Raw genomic sequence first — 22,116 nt, forward strand, 5'->3', positions numbered from 1 at the left:
CACATTAGGAAATCCAATGGATCTGGCACTGAATTCAGGAAAGGGGAGAATCAGAAGTGTTCTGGTGTGGCTAGGAGGATGCAGCCATCCTGTTGTTATGAAAGGCTTGTGTTCAGAGTGCGGCCAGGATTTGATACAAGATATGCCAGTATCCACAGCAACTGCATCAGTGGTTCATAGTGTACCAGAATTGGTGGACTTATCTGTAACCAGAATTGGTGGTTAGCTCTGAGCAAGCTGAACCATTAGGAAGAGAAGACCAGGAGGGGCTATGATGCTGATGGTAGATTTGGATTGCAACCATCATCAACCACAGCCAGTGTTGCGATTTTTATGATTTATTAAATTTATTAGTCACTTTATCTTGCTCAGGACAACCCAAAACAACTTACAACCAAACAAACAAGTGAAGAAATCCCGCATAAATACATTAAAACCAAGAGGAAAAAGAAATACATTAAAACATCCCACCGACATTTAAAAGACCGCAGATAGTTAAAGAAATGAGGCCAGGTTATAGAAGAATGTTTTTGCCTGGAACATAAAGATATATAGTGATGGCACCAGGCAAGTCTCCCTGGGGACAGCATTCCACAAATGGGGAGTCACTGCAGAAAATACCTGTTCTCCTGCTGCCAACTACCAGATCTCTCATGGAGTGGGAAAACAAAGAATGGCCTCAGATGATGAGCAAAGTGTTTGGGTCAGTTATATGTGACTAGTTATTCCACAAACTGCAACTGTCATTGCAATGAAATTGAGGAGACAACAGATCACACAGGTGAGATAATGACAGGAACTCATTTTCTCTGCTTTATAAGTGGATGCAATGTTAGTTTGAGAGAACATTCCCAACTAGAAATACACAAAAATCCCCACCTACCCCCCAGATCCCAGATACCCAGTTGGTATTGGCAATTGCATGGTTAGGCAGGTATAATGTATCTGGGTGATCAATTAGGTTCTGGGGAGTTCTCTCACCTGCAGCGTCAACCCAGTTTCCTAAGATTTCCTCCTGCACTGTTGTGCCCCTCAACAGGTGTCACTTGCAAAAGAGTAGCTGAATGAAATAAAACCTCCTGGTGTTTTGTTTCACTGTTTGGTTTTTGTTATCAGGTGCTCCTTTGTATTCAGATCAGGCCTCAGCACAATAATGTAGCACTTGGGAATGAAGATGCAGCCCAGAAGCCCAGCACTGGAGGCTAAGATAGAGAAAACCTGCACAGCTACCATGTACTTCCCCTTGGTGCTCAGGTAGGTGGGAACAAAGGACACCCAAACACTGCAGAAGACCAGCATGCTGAAGGTGATCAGCTTAGCTTCATTGAAGGCTCCAGGAAGCTTCCTGGCTAGGAAAGCCACCGTGAAGCAGATGGCAGACAGGAAGCCCATGTAGCCAAGGGAACCATAAAACATGGCAGCAGACCCTTCATTACATTGCAGGATGATCTGCCCAGCTTGGGAGCTCATGTCAGAGTCTGGGAATGGGGGAGAGGTTCCCAACCAGATAGCACAGATGATCACTTGGACACTGGAACAGGAAAGGACAATGGAGTTGGCCAGACTCTTCCCCAGCCATCTCCTCACCTTGTTCCCTGGCTTGGTGGCCAGGAAGGCCAGGACCACAGTGATTGCTTTAGCCAACAAAGAAGAGACGGCAACTGAGAAGATGATGCTGAAGGATGTTTGTTGGAGAAGGCAGGTCACTTTCCTTGGCCGGCCAATGAACAGGAAGGAGGACAAAAAGGAAAGCAGGAGGGAGATGAGGAGGATGAAAGAGAGGTCCCGGTTGTTGGCTTTGACTATTGGAGTTTCTAGGAATTTAAGGAAGATTCCTAGCACACAGCCTGTGGTGATGGAAAAGAAGAAGGCAAAGGAAGCCAGGAGGATCCCCAAAGATTCTTCATAGGCCAGGAAAGTAATAACTTTGGGAACACATTGAACTTGACCCTTGTTTGGATACTGATCTTCTGGACATTTGGTGCAGTGTTTTGCATCTGAGGGGGAGAAAAGGGGTGCCTTAGCATCATTTACATCCATTACTATCTTTGTTCTATTGCATTTTGAAAAAATATGCTGAAGTCAGGGGGCAAGAATGTGCAATAAGGAATGAACAACATTGGTTTCTTAATTGGCGTATTGTACCATTCCTATCCCCTCAGGTGACAGGGGTGGCACATAATTTTTTCCTCAAAATTTATTGCCAGAAATTTCTTGTGACGTAGATAAAGATGAAAGGCAGTGACTGTCCGCCAGAGATGCTTCTGGTGTCTTGATTGTACAGCTTTTGCAAATGCTGAAGACACACCTCTTTACCTTGACCCTTGACATTTATGGTGTTTTATTTTGTGGGGGTAACTGTTCTACTAAACAATTCAAAGTGTTGGTGCTGACCTTTAAAGCCCTAAATGGCCTCGGTCCAGTATACCTGAAGGAGCGTCTCCACCTCCATCGTTCTGCCCAGACACTGAGGTCCAGCGCCGAGGGCCTTCTGGTGGTTCCCTCGCTGCGAGAAGCCAAGTTACAGGGAACCGGGCAGAGGGCCTTCTCGGTAATGGCACCTGCCCTGTGGAACGCCCTCCCACCAGATGTCAAAGAGAAAAATAACTAACAAACTTTTAGAAGACATCTGAAGGCAGCCCTGTTTAGGGAAGCTTTTAATGTTTAATAGGTTATTGTATTTTAGTGTTTTGTTGGAAGCTGCCCAGAGCGGCTGAGGAAACCCAGCCAGATGGGCGGGGTACAAATAATAAATTTTTGTAGTTGTTGTTGTTGTTGTTGTTTTTAGTATTATTATTATACTGCCCTGTTCCACCTGAAATGGATTCATTTAATATAAATTATATATCTGGCCACTGAATTTTAAAACAGGGGAATAGCCCACAGTTCGCTTCCTTGAGGCCATTTGTTTCAACCTACTTCCTGTAATTTAAGAAGGTGATTAAAAATAGAGATGTCAAGAAATGATCCACATTCAAAAATATCTCTATCAGAAAATGCCTCTGAATTAATCGCTGACCTCTTTCTAGTTCTCCCTTGGAGTCACCCACCTTCCCAAGTGGAGATGGTCCCTTCCATACATGGAGCACAACCATAGCAGCAAACTGCCTCTCCTTCTTGAACTACCTTGGCGTATCCCGGGCGACAGCTTTCAGTGCACCTGGAGCGAGGCCTGGTCTAATCATAAAGAGAAGATGCTGCGTTAAAGGGAGTATTTGTGTCTACAGAGTTCACTTACAGAGTTTGGAAATGACCCTACAGGATCTCTTGTCCTTCTTATCTATGACTTTTTTCAGGGGAGCACTTTTGATGCAGAATGACATGGTAGGGAAACCTCCTGGCTGTGTTAGCTTGCTTGTTCCAAAATTATATACAGTGGTACCTTGGGTTACAGACGCTTCAGGTTACATACGCTTCAGGTTACAGACTCCGCTAACCCAGACATAGTACCTCGGGTTAAGAACTTTGCTTCAGGATGAGAACAGAAATCACATGGCGGCAGCAGCAGGAGGCCCCATTAGCTAAAGTGGTGCTTCAGGTTAAGAACAGTTTCAGGTTAAGAACATTTTCAGGTTAGGTCCTTTAATTGCAGTATGGGATAGGTATAAAAACCTATTAGAACCTAAAGTACCACACTGGTTATCTCCGTTAGAAGTTATGAGCATAAAGAAAATTAATATGAGAGGCAATTGGATCACATATGGACAATTGTTATTTAAAGAAGGGGGAAATGGAAAATGAAACCATATGAACAGGTTAAAGAATATGTATATGATTGGTTGCATTATTTTCAAATAAATGAAATGTTTAGGAAAGATATCAAAGATGGCAGTTATGCCGACAAAGATTCAAAATTTCAGATTGAAATAATAAATAATGACCCCAAAATTCTATCCAAAATGTACAAGTTGTTAGAATGGAATCTGAAAGATGAGGAAGTCAAGTCGGTAATGATACATTGGGCCAGAGATGTCGGCTATAATATATACAATTTGAGGATTGGGAAAAATTATGGAAAGAAAATTTAAAATTTACAGCATGTATGACGTTAAAAGAGAATGTTATGAAAATGTTTTATAGATGGTATATAACACCAGTGAAATTAGCGAAAATGTATAAGACATGTAATAAGTGTTGGAAATGTAAAGATAAAGAAGGTTCTTTTTATCATATGTGGTGGGAATGTAAGAAAGTGAAAGGCTTCTGGGAAAGGATATACAATGAGTTGAAGAAGATTTTAAAATATACATTTACAAAGAAACCTGAGGCCTTTCTGTTAGGAATACTAGGAAATGAGATAAAGAGAAAGGATTGTAAATTTTTCCAGTATGCAGTGACAGCAGCAAGGGTGCTACTGGCTCAGAAATGGAAACAACAGGAAATACCGACAGTGGAAGAATGGAGAATGAAGTTGTTAGACTATGCTGAGTTGGACAAATTGACTGGGAAGATTAGATACTTAAGAGACCAAAAGTTCATCAAGGACTGGGGAAAATTTGTGGAATATCTGGAAAGCATAAGTGAGGGACAGATAACGCTAGAAGGGTTTTAAAAAGCACTGCGAAAAACTGTCTAAAGGGAAAGAATTGTCTAAAGGGAAAGAAAATGAAGGGTATAAACAATGACAATACAAACTAGGGAATGTGCAATTAAAATAATGACTATGGATGATTTACGGAAAAGCTGAAGGAAGTCCAGAAAAGAAACATTTTGTGAAAAATTGGATGTGAAATTAGTATGTACGTTTTGTTTTGTTGTAAAATTAATAAAAGAAAATTATAAAAAAAGAACAGTTGCAGGTTAAGAACAGACCTCCGGAACGAATTAAGTACTTAACCCAAGGTACCACTGTATCTGACCTTCCTATCACAACCGCCAAGTGTCCCGATTTTCCAAGGACAGTGCCAAAATTACGAAAGTCTGATTTAATCCTGGAATGTCCTAATTTCCCAAGGACAGTGCCACCGCTCCTGATCTCAGGGAAGAGGATGAGTCGGTGCTTATTCTGAGTGGCGGTGGCAGTGAGGGAGCATCCTGCTGCCTCTCTGTGGCCTTTCCATGGCTGCCTCTGCCAGCATCCTCCCTTTGGCAGCTCATAGTGGCTTCTGAAGAGCAGGCGAGGAGGAAAGGCTGCCCCCACTGAGGCCCAGCCCTGTGTGATGTGCTGGCTCTTGCTGCAGGTAGAGGGCGGAGGTGCCCTGGGAAGGAAGGAAGTGGAAGTGGAGAGGAGCACAAATACTCATAATACTCATAATAATAATAATAATAATAATAATAATAATAATAATAATAATAATATATTTGTACCCCACCCATCTGTGGGCAGCTCCCAACAGAATATTAAAAACACAATAAAACATCAAACATTAAAAACTTTCCTAAACAGGGCTATCGTCAGATGTCTTCTAACAGTTAGATAGTTGTTTATTTCCTTGACATCTGATGGGGGGCATTCCACAGGGCAGGCGCCACTACCGAGAACATTCCCTGTAACCTCACTTCTCACAGGGAGGAAACCGCCAGAAGGCCCTCAGAGCTGGACCTTAGTGTCCGGGCTGAACGATGGGGGTGGAGATGCTCCTTCAGGTATACTGTGCTGAGGCCATTTAGGGCTTTAAAGGTCAGCACCAACACTTTTAATTGTGCTTGGTAACGTACTGGGAACCAATGTAGGTCTTTCAAGACCAGTGTTATATGGTCTTGGCGGCCACTCCCAGTCACCAGTCTAGCTGCCGCATCCTGGATTAGTTGTAGTTTCTGGGTCACCTTCAAAGCCCCACAAAGAGCGCATTGCAGTAGTCAAAAAGAAATGCCTTGTGGATCCATGTCTAATCTTGCCCCTTTCTAAAATGTATTTATTGGTGTGTGTGTGTGTTTCTTTTTGTAAATCTACCAAAGAGTAAAATAAACTAAAACATGGATTAAGGGGTTTTCTCATGACGGTGGAGGGTGTGTGCTGTGTCCTGTTGGGTGGAGACAAAGATAGGGCGGTTGAGAAGGGCCTGTTGGAGGGGAGTGAGACATGTCCCTATTTGCATCAAAGTAGAGAACAAAAGATACAAAAACAATATAGCAATCCAAGACTGCAATAACCAAACACACTTACGAAGAGCAGCAGCTAAATAAGCCATCACCTGAAGAAGTTGCCTTCTGAATTATTATTATTATTATTATTATTATTATTATTATTATCATCATCATTATACAAAAGAGTTCTGATTTGCTATATGAGGGGACCTGCAGGTTCCAACCACTGCTCTACCTATTCAAAAGGACTTACGCCCGGGTAAGTGTGCCCCGGGTTACGGTTGAACTTCCCTTGGAACTACTCGACAGGTTATTTGAGCTCAACACTTACCATGTGGCTTAAGTTGTCTCCTACCTTGTTACTACCCTTGGGCCACACAATGGCTTCTGAATTAATGGTGAACTTGAAATAAGTAGGTGTCTCTTTCTCTATATTCCCAACTTTCACTCTAAAAGAAGACTTATTGGGAAGCATGACCCAGTTCTCAATATCATAGTTGCCTGGCAGCTCCCCATTCTCGTCCAGTCTGAGACTGCCCATGCAAGTGTTCAAAAACTGGATTTCTCTTAAGGAAGGATGAAGCTGAAATGGCAGGAAAAACACCAGCATTAAGGAAATAGAAAACCGTGTTGAATATCTCAGCCCTGTAGACTGTCATACACGAAGGCTGCATCATAATAATAAAAATCTTATTATTTATCCCACCTGACTGGGATGCCCTAGCCACTATGGGGAGCTTCCAACATATATAAAAACATAATAAAAATTACATGTTAAATTTCGCTATACAGAACTGCCTTCAGATGTCTTCTAAAGGTTATATGGTTACTCATTTCCTTGGCATCTGACAGGAGGGCATTCCACAGAGTGGGTGCCACTACCAAGAAGGCCCTCTGCCTGGTTCCCTGCAGCTTCACTTCTCGCAGTGAGAAGGCCCTTGGTGCTGCATCTCACAGTGGGAGTGGAGATGCTCCTTCAGGTATACTAGGCTGAGGCCATTCACAACTTGCATCTCTCTCAGGGCACCAGAGCGCAAGAACTAGATGGTAGGGGAGTGTTCTGTCATAACCAGAATAGGCAGAAAGGTTTACCTCCACCACAAGTGTCACTATTTAGATTTTCGTCCAAAATGGGCAAAACAAAAAAAGAATATCTGACTACCAAATTTGATTCCAGAGATGGGAAAATGGATTGCAGTGGGAAAGAAAGGAAACAGCAAAGGAAAGGAAATACCTGCCCTGTAAAACTGGCTAAAATTTATAAACTAAAATCGAATCTGTGTTGGAGATGTAAGGTATCAGAGGGATCCTTGTATCATGTATGGTGGGGATGTGATAAAAAAAATGGGGAAATATACACGAGGAACTGGAAAAAAAATGTTTAAAACAACACTTGGTAAGAAGCCGGAAACATTCCTTTTAGGAATTATAACAAATGACATCCCAAAAGACATGAAGTGAATCCTTTTTATATGCAACAGCTGCCGCAAGGTTATGGGTTGCAAAAAATTGGAAATCAGAAGAAGTACCAACATTGAAAGATTGGCAATATAATTTTTTTGAAATGATGGCAACAATTAGAATGCAATCTAATCAAAATCTCAAACCAGAATGGAAATGTCTAGAAGAATACATGACCGAAAGATGCTCCAACAAGAACTTATTGATATGTATAGACTGATTTCACAAAGTCAAGTTAAGCTAAGCAGATACATAAGATTGAATGCTTAATTATTAAGATACAGAATTACAATCTCAATAATAAAGTTACAAAATAATAACAAGGAAGTCACGCACGGGTGGAGGGAAGACATAGGGCAAGAAATAAGAAATGGATAAATGTTGGTACATAATGAAATGTGAAAATGTGAATTTACGAATATAATGTATATGTATCAATATGTAAAGGTTTCATATATGTATTGCAACATTAATAATAAATAAATTGAGTGGGGGAGGAAATACCTGCCATGGCTGCAGCCTTTGACGTTCCAACCTGTCTCCTCCACTTGCCATCAGCATGACCTTAGATCTGGATGAATATGCAGCATTCAAAGCATGAGCCACAGCTTCGACACTGAAGTAAGTGATGTAGCTGTCTTGAGACAGGACTCTCTGCAGCTCCTCTTCAGGCACCATCTCCAGTTTCTCATTCTCTGTGCATCTTGTCCGACCTTTTACAGCCAACAAATGCTTTGAATAGAAACAATGAAATGCTTCACTCATAAACTTTTTAAGAAGGACAGAACCTGGGTTATAGAATTGATATTCTTTCTTTATTGGGGGCTTCATGACAAAGGCAAAAGAGCCATGGATGTACTGCAAGTAATCAGGGGGAAAAGCAAAATTCAAATTAATGTCCTGAAAATTTGTTGAGATCCAGACTTTTGCCCCAATTTGTTCCTCCATTTTTCTTTGTAGTATCATGATGGTTACCCATGCCAAGTGAGTGTTTTCATAGTAAACAAATACATTGACTTGTCTCCATTTGGCAAAGGGTTCACTCTGGATGAGCTTTTCTCCTGCATACTTTTCTGGTAGTCTTTTTAACAAGGCAATGCAAATTTCATGGCTGATCAGCAGAGGAGTCAAGGCACTCAAGAACCTTTCACCGTTGTCATTGTCTGAAACAAAGAGGCCAATCCACGTCCATCCGAAATAGAGGAGGAACTTGACAATCCCCCAGCACTGAGTTTCTTCTCTGGGGAGTATCTGGTAGAGAAACGGGAACTCTCTTTTATCGTCAAGAAGTTGAGTAACCAAGCCAAAACTGATCTAGTGAGGAAAGGAAGAGATTGGTGTTTTATATTGCTTCCAGGATAATGAACAGATATTTAGTAACCTGACATTATTATTATCATTGTAATACACAATTTGTCCTGGTTGGTCTGGCTGGAGTTGTAGGCTGAAAGATTTGGACGTGCAAAATAACAAAAGCATTCTGGGAAATGACACCTGACCCGACCAGAGACGAATGGTTGGTGAAGATGATGGACTATGCCGAAATGGTGAAAATGACAGGAAAATCAGAAACCAGGAAGATAGAAACTTTAATAAGGAATGGGGGGATAGAAGTTACTTAAGAGAATACTGTAAACAACTAAAAACTTTGACAGGATTGTAGTGCACAGTGGTACCTCCATGAAAACCATGGAGAGGTAGAGGAAAGTCTAAGGATTCAGGGAATCCTAAATGTTGATGATTATGATTAATGTTTGAATTCAAATGCCTAGTGTAAAACTGAATTTAAAAAGGGAGCTGGGCATGTTTAGCCTGGAGAAGAGGAGGTTAAGGGGTGATATGATAGCCATGTTCAAATATATAAAAGGATGTCACATAGAGGAGGGAGAAAGGTTGTTTTCTGCTGCTCCAGAGAAGCGGACATGGAGCAATGGATCCAAACTACAAGAAAGAAGATTCCACCTAAACATTAGGAAGAACTTCCTGACAGTAAGAGCTGTTCGACAGTGGAATTTGCTGCCAAGGAGTGTGGTGGAGTCTCCTACTTTGGAGGTCTTTAAGCAGAGGCTTGACAACCATATGTCAGGAGTGCTCTGATGGTTTTTCCTGCTTGGCAGGGGGTTGGACTCGATGGCCCTTGTGGTCTCTTCCAACTCTATGATTCTATGATTCTATGAAATTATATTAAAAAAAAGAAAGATCTGGAGGGCACCTGCCTTTCACTCCCTTTAAGGAGTCTCAAAGCAGCTAACATTCTCCTTTCCCTTTCTCCCCCACAACAAACACTCTGTGAGGTGAGTGGGGCTGAGAGACTTCAAAGAAGTGTGACTGGCCCAAGGTCACCCAGCAGCTGCATGTGGAAGAGCAGAGACTTGAACCCTGTTCACCAGATTACAAGACTACTGCTCTTAACCACTACACCACACTGGCTCTCACCAGGTGGGTGAAGGTTGAAAGTAAGATCCCTGGATCCAGTCATGCTATTGTTTAGTTGTTTAGTCATGTCCGACTCTTCATGACCCCATGGACCAGAGCACGCCAGGCCCTCCTGTCTTCCACTGCTTCCCGCAGTTTGGTCAAACTCATGCTGGTAGCTTCGAGAACACTGTCCAACCATCTTGTCCTCTGTCGTCCCCTTCTCCTTCTGCCCTCCATCTTTCCCAACATCAGGGTCTTTTCCAGGGAGTCTTCTCTTCTCATGAGGTGGCCAAAGTATTGGAGCCTCAGCTTCAGGATCTGTCCTTCCAGTGAGCACTCAGGGCTGATTTCCTTAAGAATGGATAGGTTTGATCTTCTTGCAGTCGTCCTATGCTATATAGCCAAGGCTCTCCCCCCCCCCCCCGCCAGAACTCATCAGAGCTCAGCTCCAGCACCTCTCAGGTGGGTGCCATTGCCATTCTAAGAAAACAAGGGAGAAGTTAATGGTGAGCTCCAACACCTCTTTTCTAGAAAAATAGCACTGGCTATAGCTAAGCATTATCTAATTGGGGGGGTTCTGTCTCGACTTCACTGGAAAGAAAGTGGAATTTTCTGCAGTTGAACTTCTCTGCCCCTCCAGGCCCCACCCTTCATACCTGTGGGATTTTGTAGACGCCTGACAAGGCTGAAATCTGTTTTGAGTTTACAGAATTGCCCCCTTCAAGAACAGCCAAAAGGTTATTCTGTCTTCCACAGTGGTAGTTGGGAATATTGCTTTCCCCGCCTGAGACCAGGTCTAGCAAGGCATCAGAAGTGATCCTGGCATCAAAATAGTTATCATAGAGGTTGTAGCCCAGGGTGATGTTGGGTAAGAGCCTGGGATCACTGTTGATCTCCTGAATGGTGAACAGGAAGGACAAGATGTGCCAGTAGAACTTTGGCGTTGCTCTGTAATAAAAAGATACGTTAAAAAGTGTAAAGCTGCTATTCGCCAGTACATGAAAACAAAATGTCACATCTTTTGTTTTATCAATCTAAGGGCTTTTCTGGGCAATATATAACTCTGAACAATGTGGGCACAAAAATGCGCCTTTGAGTGCTCAGTTTGTGTTCTAGAAAGGGAATAAGGATGCAATCCCAAACCCACTTGCCTGGCAGGAAACCCTGTTCAATCATTCAGACTTATTTCTCATGGATTGATTGCACTGTAAGTCAGTAAATATCACTTTCAGCCCAGCAAATTGTGAGCGGTTGAGTCCTTTGGTTTAAAAATAAAAAGATATCACGAGGCCAGAAGGACTACATTTGCTCTCACTTTGAGTCTCCTTTGTGCAAGTGAAGTCAACAGTCAGCAGAAAGTTGGCTGATACTCAGACCCAAATATATTCACCAGATGCATTGCACTTGCCTAAGCATGCAATGGGGGGGGGGATGTTCTCTCAAACTGACATTGCACCCAGCTATAATGGAGAGATCGGTAGAAGGAGAAAACTTTGTGCAACACACATAGATAAGCTATGGAACTCACACCAACCTGGATGGCCTTAAAAGAGAATTAGACAAATTCACGGAGCTCTTCTGCTCAAATCCTGCTTTCTGGTTGCTCCCATCTGGTTGGCCATTGTGAAGAGTTTGGATTTGATATCTCGCTTTATCACTACCCTAAGGAGTCTCAAAGCGGCTAACAGTCTCCTTTCCCTTCCTCCCCCACAACAAACACTCTGTGAGGTGAGTGGGGCTGAGAGACATCAGAGAAGCGTGACTAGCCCAAGGTCACCCAGCAGCTGCATGTGGAGGAGCGGGGAAGCGAACCCGGTTCACCAGATTACGAGTCCACCACTCTTAACCACTACACCACACTGGTGAGAGCAGGATACTGGAATATATTGAATATATGGGCTCCCGTTGGCTGATCCAGGACTATTTCAGACTGAGGAACATTTTTTAAAAAAAAATAAAAAATCACATCCCCTCCCACATTATCAGCACAAAATACTTTGTAACTAACACATCAATGAGCACTGGCTGAACTCTCACACTCCCTTCCCCTCTCTCCAAATGTTCAGTTGTACAATGCATGCAGATCTTCTTGCTATAGAATACATATAATCCACACACACATACCTTCCAACATTTCTCCAATGAAAATAGGGACGACCATTATTAGTAGTATTATTAGTATTATTAGTATTAGTTTTAGTATCATTATATTTATAAAATGACTGGGTTGCCCCAGCTACTCCGGGCAGCTTTCAACCTATATAAAAACACGGCAAAAGTTTTTAAACTTCCCTATACAGGGCTGCCTTCAGATGTCTTCTAAAGGTTGTATAGTTACTTATCTCCTTGGCTCGGGGTCGGATAATTCCATATTCTCTAGCATTTCTCTGATGAAAATTGGAACATCCTAAGGAAAAGTGGGACACTCCTGGGTCAAAACAGAAACTGAGACGTCTTGTGTAAATCCAGGACTTTGCCTGGAAAACAGAGACACTCAGAGGGTCTGCACACATTCAACCACATTTGCAACCTTTGTATTAGGTAGTAATGCTGGTGATCATGGAGAAAGCTGAAATAGGGACTGTTTCCCTTGTAAATAGGAACACCTGGAGCAGAGCATGCAGAAACAAAGACACCCACCTGCACCTACTAACTTACCTCCTAACCTTCATTAATGGGGGTTGGGAAAAGTTGTATAGGTATAGAATAATTTTATTTGGAGGTGTGTTTCCACTGATGAGGAAGTCTCCAGGGCGGTAGTAAAAGTTTACATCAGTTTGATCCCTGATCAGATTCAAGGGGCATTTTGTCTTCAGGTGCCCACAGATTCCACGAGGCATTAGCAGCAAAAGTAGAAGCAGAACCTCCAGAGAGATCATTCTGCCTTCTGCACCTTTCTTGTGAGTGCTCCTCTCTCCTCCTCAGCTAACTGATTAGAAGCCAAAAGCTATTGGAAGACCAAAGCTGCAGTGGCAATAAATTTATGCAAGCCTTCCCCACCCACTCACCCTTTTCCCTGCTCTAAATCTTGACTCAGTCTGATGCAAGAGATATTCCGGGTTTCAACTTTTTCCCTCCCAAGGCGCAGTGCAAAAATTAACCTCAGGCTGCCTCAGATCCTAATGTGTAGGAGACCTCCAGCAATGTCTCCCAAGCTTCAGAAATAGTAATTATAAAGGCAATAATTATAATTATTATTAATTGTAATAATTATAAAGGCAAGGCAACTCGTCCCTTCAATATCCTGGAGGCAGGTGTAGAGCTGGAGAAAAAAATGTATTTGTGAGAAATTGCAGATGTGGCGTCAAAGTACGATGTGAGTCGGAGTGAGGGGGGAGTTTGGCCTGAACTTTGCTGAGAGAAAACTGACAGCCCTGGTTGCAAAAGAGCAACAGCCCCCTTCTAGTGTTATTCCACAGCAATTGAGAGTTCAGGAGCCTCTGATCCTAGGATTCTTTTTCAAAACCATCTAGGTTGGTAAAAGGTAAAAGGACCCCTGACCATTAGGTCCAGTCATGACCGACTCTGGGGTTGCGGCGCTCATCTCGCTTTATTGGCCGAGGGAACCGGAATACAACTTCCGGCATACAGCTAAGCCGTTTCTGGCGAACCAGAGCAGCGCACTGAAATGCCATTTACCTTCCCGCCAGAGTGCTACCTATTTATCTACTTGCACTTTGACGCGCTTTTGAACTGCTAGGCTGGCAGGAGCAGGGACCAAGCAACGGGAGCTCACCCCGTTGTGGGGATTCGAACCGCTGACCTTCTGATTGGCTAGCCCAAGGCTCAGTGGTGTAGACCACAGCGCCACTAGCGTCCCATTGTATAGGAACATACAATCAGGGGGGGAAAGCAGGGATTCAGACACAATATATGGCAAGCAAAGTACCATGAATGTATTTGTCACAGTGTACCCACTATTACAAGGCATGCAGTACATGCAAGTGGTACTCTAGAATAATCAAAATAAATGCAACATTACAATAAATGTAACGGGAGCTCACCCCGTCGTGGGGATTCGAACCGCCGACCTTCTGATCGACAAGTCCTAGGCTCTGTGGTTTAACCCACAACGCCACCCGCGTCCCATCTAAATTGGTAGCCATCACCATAAAAGTGATTCATCTTCTCAACACACTCACACCACATGGGCTGAACACATCTTTTGACGGGATGTTTATTGTAGTACCTCTTTAAGAAACACTCGGTGTAATAATAATAATAATAATAATAATAATAATAATAATAATAATAATTTTATTATTTATACCCCACCCATCGGGATGGGTTTCCCAAGCCACTCTGGGTGGCATTTAGAAACATAGCAAAACATCATTTATTTATTTTTTAAAAAAAAAAACTTTCAGCAAGTAGAACTAATGAAGGAACCTTTACAGTCTCTACACCAAAGGGGGGCAATTTGAATTATATGGGAGGCAATTCGAGAATGAGTTAGACCAAGTTAATGGCCTTTTAGGCTTCCTCCACATGAATAGTTCACTTTTTGAATAATAAAAATTATATGTGACAGGGTGGGGCACCAGGATTTCAGAGAGGCTTAGGTGGGGCATGGCCAAAAAAAAAGGTTGGGAACCACTGCTCTACTCACAAATGTCCACTAATGGGCTTCCTCTGTGTTCTGCTAGTTAACCTTGTTAACTTCACAGGGTGAGTCAGCCTGTTTATGGTCTGGAAAAGTTTACAATATATTGCCTGGCTTGGGTTGCTACCATTTTCTTTTACATCATCAGCTGAAGAAGGAGTTTCTCTTCGAAACTTGGATCACCGGGCTCCAGTCATATTTGCTACAGCTGCTCTGCCACTTCCAATAATTCCTTGCATCAGAGATAATGAAAACATATCATTTATTGTAATGTTGTACTTATTTTGATTATTCTGGAGTATTTGCATGTACTGCAAGCCTTGTAATAGTGGGTACACTGTGACAAATACATTCATGGTACATTGCTTTTTTTCTATTTGTATGTTCCTATACAATGGGACGCGGGTGGTGCTGTGGTCTAAACCACTGAGCCTTGGGCTTGCCAATCAGAAGGTCAGCGGTTCGAATCCCCACAACGGAGTGAGCTCCCGTTGCTCGGTCCCTGCTCCTGCCAGCCTATCAGTTCAAAAGCACGTCAAAGTGCAAGTAGATAAATAGGTAGCGCTCCAGTAGGAACGTAAGCAGCGTTTCTGTGCCCTGCTCTGGTATTGCCAGAAGCGGCTTAGTCATGCTGGCCACATGACCCGGAAGCCGTACGCCGGCTCCCTCAGCCAGTAAAATGAGATGAGCACCGCAACCCCAGAGTCATCTGCAACTGGACCTAACATTCAGGGATCCCTTTACCTTTACCTATACAATGGAAAACTTCCCTAAACAGGGCTGCCTTCAGTAGTCTTCTAAAAGTCAGATAGTTGTTTATTTCCTTGACATCTGATGGGAGGGCGTTCCACAGGGAGGGCGCCACTACCAAGAACGCCCTCTGCCTGGTTCCCTGTAACCTCACTTCTCGCAGTGAGGGAACCACTAGAAGGCCCTCGAAGCTGGAGCTCAGTGTCTGGGTTGGACAATGGGGGTGGAGACGCTCCTTCAGGTATACATATGGGCAACAGCAGCTTCAAAGCAGCTGAAGGGGGGACATTTTCAAAGGAATATGTGTTCTCCTCTTTCAAAGAGAAGGTAAAAGTCCAGCTGGGCTCCATGGGCCTCATAAATAGCTTTGTGTGTCCTGACTTGTGGGGACATCTTCAGGTTAGGAAACGGCTCAGGAGTAAACCCTACACAAATCCGGAGTCCCTAAGACGGATGGATGGTGTCTTGTATGCCTCCTTCCGGAAACTCCTGCAGCCAAGCTGGAACCAAAGACATTGCTCTGCTTTCCTTTGGGCCACATAAGTGAAGCCAAGAGGGTGGTCTTGTCATCTGGACAGCCTAGGACCTCCATACCCATTTCTCAAGACTGTGACCCAGGGAGGTCACTTGGGTGCTGCTATCACAGTTGTTTGACTTCACCCCTGGAGGTGCCCTTTTTTGTCCCACTGCCCTTCCAAATATTCTGATTTCTTTCATTCCATGGAATGTTGTGAACCCCTAGGATGGAGGATGTGGAGAGTAGAATCTGGGTCCCTCCTGCACACAATTCAGCTCTGGTCCGGCAGTAGACTTTCTGCAGATTCACCAGGTTCCCTCTGAACCTCAGCCCTCTCTCCATCTTCCATTCCCAGTTGCAAGGATGGTTTTTCTCAGCATTCTTCAGCCATGAATCACAAGACCAAGATGGCCTCTTCTGGCTGTGGTGATAAACCATGAGCTGGGCATCCACATGTACTACTGCAGTGAACTGGAGCAGTTGTTGGCTGGGCTCCCATACTGCACTGTACAGACCATGCGTGGAGTGAGAGGAGGAACCTGGAAAGGAAAAAAGGAGGGGAAGGCTAAGGGGTCAAAACTAGCCTATGAATTCTCCTATATAATATCCCCCTGTACTTCCATGGGAGGTGAGTCTTTTGCTCTAATGACAGCTAAAACCGCACTCAGCAAATAATAAATTATTATTATTATTATTATTATTATTATTATTATTATTATTATTATTATTATTCTTAAGGGTGGGGGGGAAACCACCTGGAATGCCCCAAGCCCCCAAACTCTGACCATCTAACCTACATAGCTGGGGAACCTTCTACTGATAACTCCTTCATGCTCCTTGCATGATCAGTAGTCCCTGGCTGGATCTAGACACATAAAAAAACATTTCCAGAAAACACGTTGTAAACCTCATATTGGGAAGGGCCATCAGGTGTCACAGTTTTTAATGTAGCTGACTCCCCTGTCTTCTCCTGTCTGGTGGTTAGTAAGGAAAAATAGGTATACAGTGGTACCTCGGGTTAAGTACTTAATTCGTTCTGGAGGTCCGTTCTTAACCTGAAACTGTTCTTAACCTGAAGCACCACTTTAGTTAATCGGGCCTCCTGCTGCCGCTGCACCGCCAGAGCCTGATTTCTGCTCTCATCCTGAAGCAAAGTTCTTAACCTGAAGCACTATTTTGGGTTAGCAGAGTGTGTAACCTGAAGCGTATGTAACCCGAGGTACCACTGTATAGAAGAATTCCTGGATGCCAAGATCCTTGTTTGGGCCAACTACTTTCTGGCAGTTCCCAATCCCCAGCTGAGATTTAAAATAACAAAAAAGGCAGCAAAGTAAAGTGTGGAAACATAGGTTGTTAGACTTTTAAAATATGCCTTTCTAAATTCCTTCCAAAGTACCCCTCTTTCCACATATTTGCTAAGTTAAAAAATGGTTTACTTACAAACTCTTTAAGGTCCTGTGAATATGTTTTTCCATTCAGCAGTCAGAAAACCCAGACAGTAAAACATAGGTTCCAAAGTGGTGAAAGGTTTCTAAATTATTTGTGTAGAAACACAAGGGTAAGTTGTGTAAGCCATGCAGTTTGAACTAGGGGCTACCAGCTCATAACTCTTTTTTTTTAAATTTTTAATAAATTTTATTTCCAATATACACAGTTTTAAAATCACAAACATACCAAAAAAGAAAAATAAACAAATCTAAACAATAAAACATCAAGACGTAAGTATATTTCTCCAAAAGTCATTTTAACTTCCCTCCACCACGATTTGAGCTATATCACCTTTATAACCTTCTTGCAGATCCTTATTTCATCCTTTATCTTTACTTCGCAGATTCTATAATTCGCCTACTGTTATTTTAATACTGTCTAAGTTTTTTTCCATATATAATATAAATTTATTCCAATCGTTAATAAAGATTTTGTTACTCTGGTGCCTGATCTTCTGTGTCATCTTTGCTAACTCAGAGTACTCAAATAGCTTGTTTTGCCATTCACTAATAGTTGGGATATTAGATGTTTTCCAATTTTGTGCCAGCAGTATCCTGGCTGCTGCCATTGCGTACTGGAACATAATTTGATCTTCTTTCCTAATCTCCTCACCGACCATTCCTAGAAGGAATGCCTCTGGTTTTTTAGGAAATGTATATTTCAGTATCTTTTTCAGTTCGTCATAGATAGAACCCCAAAACTTCTTCACTTCTTCACATGACCACCACATATGATGGAAATCGCCCTCTTTTTTTTTACACTTCCAACATCTTTTGTCTCCAGTTTTGTACATTTTCCCCAGTTTGACAGGTGTAATATGCCAGCGATACATCATTTTTTCCATATTTTCTCGGAGGCTAACACATGCTGTAAATTTCATATCCTTAGTCCACAGTTTCACCTATCTCTCATATTCTAAATTGTATCCCAAATCTATGGCCCACTTTATCATGACCTCCTTCACCTCCTCGTCTTTGGTATCCCATTCCAGTAATTGATTATACATTTTAGATAAAAGTTTACTCTTTCCTCCTAGTATTTCCACCTGGAATTTTGATTTTTTCTCACTCATCCCTATTTTTTTATGTTCATTCCATAGGGCATTAATTTGGTGTACCTGTAGCCACCCTATTGACTTATCCTTTAATTCTTCATATGATTTAATTCTCCACCCTTTATCCGATTTAATCAAGAGGTCTTCGTAGGTCCATCTTTGGTTTCCCATGTTTAAGTTTTTGATTGATGAGATATTAACTGGTGATAACCACCAAGGTATGCCCTTTTCCAACAGTCTTTTAGTTCTATTCCAAACCTCTAACAATGCTCCCCTCACAATATGATGGGAGAATCCCTTATGCACCCTTTCTTTTTCCTGCCATAAATAAGCATGCCAGCCAAATCTAGCATCAAATCCTTCCAGGTCTAACACATCCAGATTTTCCAGAACTATCCAATCCTTAATCCAGCACAAACATGCAGCCTCATAATATAATTGCAGATTCGGGACGGCAACCCCCCCCCTCTTTCTCTCCTATCTGTAAGCAGTTTAAACTTGATTCCTGCTCTCTTCCCCTACCAAATAAACCTGGACAAGGTCCTCTGCCAGTTCTTAAACATTGTCGTGCCTCTGATTACTGGAATATTCTGAAATAAGAATAGTATTTTTGGAAGGATGTTCATTTTTATGGCAGCCATTCGTCCCTCCCAGGAGAGTGTTAATCTACTCCAACTGTCTAAATCTTTTTTAATCTCACTCCAGGTTCTATTATAGTTATTTTCCACTAAATTTATATTTTTTGTCGTCATCCAAATGCCCAAGTACTTCACCTTTTTCACTACTTTGATCCCTGTTGGTTGTTCTAATTGAGTTCTTAAATCGTCAGCCAAATTTTTTGTCAGTATTTTTGGCTTATTTTTATTTAACTTAAACCCACATAGCTTTCCAAACTCCTCAAGCAGCTCTAGAACTTTTCCCACACCTTTTAATGGTTCTTCTAATGATATTACTAAATCGTCAGCATATGCCTTCAATTTATATTCTTTCACTCCAAGTTTAATTCCTCTTATTTCCAGTGTTTCCCTTATTTTATTTGTGATTATCTCCAATACCATAATAAACAGAAGGGGGGACAGAGGGCACCCCTGTCTTGTGCCTTTTGAAATCATAAAAGAATCTGTTAAGTTATTATTAATGATTAATTTAGCTCTTTGGCTCGAATAAATTGCTTTGATACCCTCCAAGAAGGGCCCCTTTATCCCTACCCTTTCCATACACTTTAAAAGAAAACACCAAGATACATTGTCGAAAGCCTTCTCGGCATCGACAAATACCAGAGCCGCAGGAATTTCATTTTTAAACTCTAGATATTCAATGATGTTAATTATATGTCTTATATTATCCTTCAACTGTCTGCCTGGCAAAAATCCGGCTTGATCTTTATGGATTGATTTCATCAGATATTTTTTCAATCTTTTTGCCATTATCTCAGCAAAAATTTTATAATCATTATTAAGTAGTGATATCGGCCTGTAGTTTTTTATGTCAAGTTTGTCCGCATCTGGTTTTGGTATTAAAGTAATATGGGCCTCTCTCCACGAGTCCGGTATCCTCCCTCCCTGCAAAATGTTGTTAAATACCTCACATAAGACAGGTGTTACGTATTCCTCCAAGACTTTATAATATTTTTGCGACAGACCGTCTGGTCCTGGGGCTTTCCCTGGTTTCATTTTTTGATAGCCTCCTTAACCTCATCCGTCGTTATTGGTTTGTTTAGATGGAATATTTCGTCTTCTGTCAGCCGCTCACCCCCATTTTTCTCCAGGTATCTTCCTATTTCTGCTATATCTTCATCCTCCTTTCTTTTGTACAAGGTTTCATAAAACTGAAGAAACATTCCCTTTATTTCATTTGGATCTTCTATTATATGTTCCTCTATTTTGATCTTATTAATCACCATTTGTTTTTTCATTTTCCTTAGCTGCCATGCCAGCAATCTCCCCGTCTTATTTGCAGATTCAAAGTATTTTTGTTTCATTGATTTTATCCTCCATTCTACCTCTTGCCCTAATAATGTTGAGTATTGAATTTGCAGCACTTTAGATATTTGTTTCATCTTTTCATCCTCGGGATTTATTATTAGTTTTTCCTCACACTCTTTCAATTGTTTCACTATTTCTTCCTTTTTTGATTCTCTTAACTTCCTTCTATAACTATTCTGTTGGATCAAAAATCCCCTAAGAACTGCCTTACTTGCTTCCCAGACTACATCAATTTTAGTTTCTTTGTTTAAATTCCACTCAAAATACTCTTTCAGGGTATTTTTGGCTTTCTCAATGATCTCTTCGATTTCTAATAGGTATTCGTTCATTCTCCACCTATACTGTCCCAATGATTTACATTTTATTTCCAAACTGATTGGATTATGGTCAGAAAGTGTTCTAGGTTCTATCTCGCACTTCCTTGTTCTTAATGTAAGCTCTCTTGAGGTCCGGATCTGATCGTTTCTTCCCCAACTTTGATGTGGTTCTGAAAAGTAGGTAAATTGTTTTATTATTGGGTTTTTAAACCTCCAGATGTCAATCAAATCTAGGTTTTCCTGTAAGTCCTTAAAAGATTTTGGAAGATTCCCTTGGTTCATTTTTCTTCTTTTTTCACTCCTATCCATTCCTGGGTCAGGGACTCCATTTAAGTCCCCTAATAAAATTAATTTATGATTCTCTAATTCTAGCAGCATTTTTTCCAATTTTTTTGTAGAATTCTGATTTTTTTATGTTGGGGGCATAAACTGTTATTACATTAAATTTTTCTCCTTGATGGTTGATTTGAACTCCCAGAATTCTTCCCTCCTCATCCTTACATATTAACGACGGTTCCCATTTCTCTCTAACATACATCACCAGCCCTCTTTTTTTGCTGACATCTGAATTGATAAATTCCACTCCCAACTTTTTGTTAATCAGTACATGTTTATGTTTTTTAGCTATATGAGTCTCTTGGCAGCATATCACGTCGTAATTTTTATTCCTCAAGACTTTCGTTATTTTATTCCTTTTGGATTTTTCATTTAAACCATTTACATTCCAGGACAAAAACTTCAGAGACATTAATAAAATCAACTTCTAGTTGCTCCTCGTTCCCTTTCTAACCTTATGGACTGAACTCATGGATTGATGTAAGGCATGGTCTGCTCAAATATAATAAGATCCTGCCTGCTAAATCAGGTCAATGGTCCATCATCATCATCATCCCACAGTCTGCTCTCACAGCAGCCAACCCAGTGCTTCATTTGAAATCTCACTACCAGCCCCTGAGCAGAACAGAATTCTCCGCTCCTAAGGTTTGCAGCAAAGTAAAGTAGAGACATCACCTTGCCAGCAAAGGTCCGTATAGTAAAAGCTATGGTTTTCCCAGTAGTGATGTATGGAAGTGAGAGCTGGACCATAAAGAAGGCTGATCGCCAAAGAATGGATGCTTTTGAATTCTGGTGCTGGAGGAGACTCTTGAGAGTCCCATGGACTACGTGGGGCTACCTTTGAAGGTGACCCGGAAACTACAACTAATCCAGAATGCAGCAGCCAGACTGGTGACTGGGAACGGCCGCCGAGACCATATAACACCGGTCTTGAAAGACCTACATTGGCTCCCAGTACGTTTCCAAGCAGAATTCAAAGTGTTGGTGCTGACCTTTAAAGCCCTAAACGGCCTCGGTCCTGTATACCTGAAGGAGCGTCTCCACCTCCATCGTTCTACCCGGACACTGAGGTCCAGCACCAAGGGCCTTCTGGCGGTTCCCTCACTGCAAAAAGCCAAGTTACAGGGAACCAGGCAGAGGGCCTTCTCGGTAGTGGCGCC

At 42.0% G+C, this 22,116-nt stretch overlaps 1 protein-coding gene across 1 annotated transcript; it reads right to left on the reverse strand.

Moving 5' to 3' along the window:
* Window positions 1-1,092: 1,092 nt before the first annotated feature.
* Window positions 1,093-20,632, reverse strand: LOC310699291 (vomeronasal type-2 receptor 26-like; the record flags this gene model as incomplete). Its single annotated transcript, XM_083486938.1, has 7 exons — window positions 1,093-1,997; window positions 3,051-3,177; window positions 6,383-6,610; window positions 7,993-8,220; window positions 8,464-8,739; window positions 10,563-10,854; window positions 20,571-20,632. The coding sequence occupies 7 exons, from the start codon at window positions 20,630-20,632 to the stop codon at window positions 1,093-1,095; spliced, it is 2,118 nt and encodes a 705-aa protein (XP_083343064.1).
* Between the last annotated feature and the right edge of the window lie 1,484 nt (window positions 20,633-22,116).

This window comes from Podarcis liolepis (genome assembly GCF_965112155.1).
Source record: "Podarcis liolepis genome assembly, chromosome: 2".
In the NCBI taxonomy this organism is placed as follows: domain Eukaryota; kingdom Metazoa; phylum Chordata; class Lepidosauria; order Squamata; family Lacertidae; genus Podarcis; species Podarcis liolepis.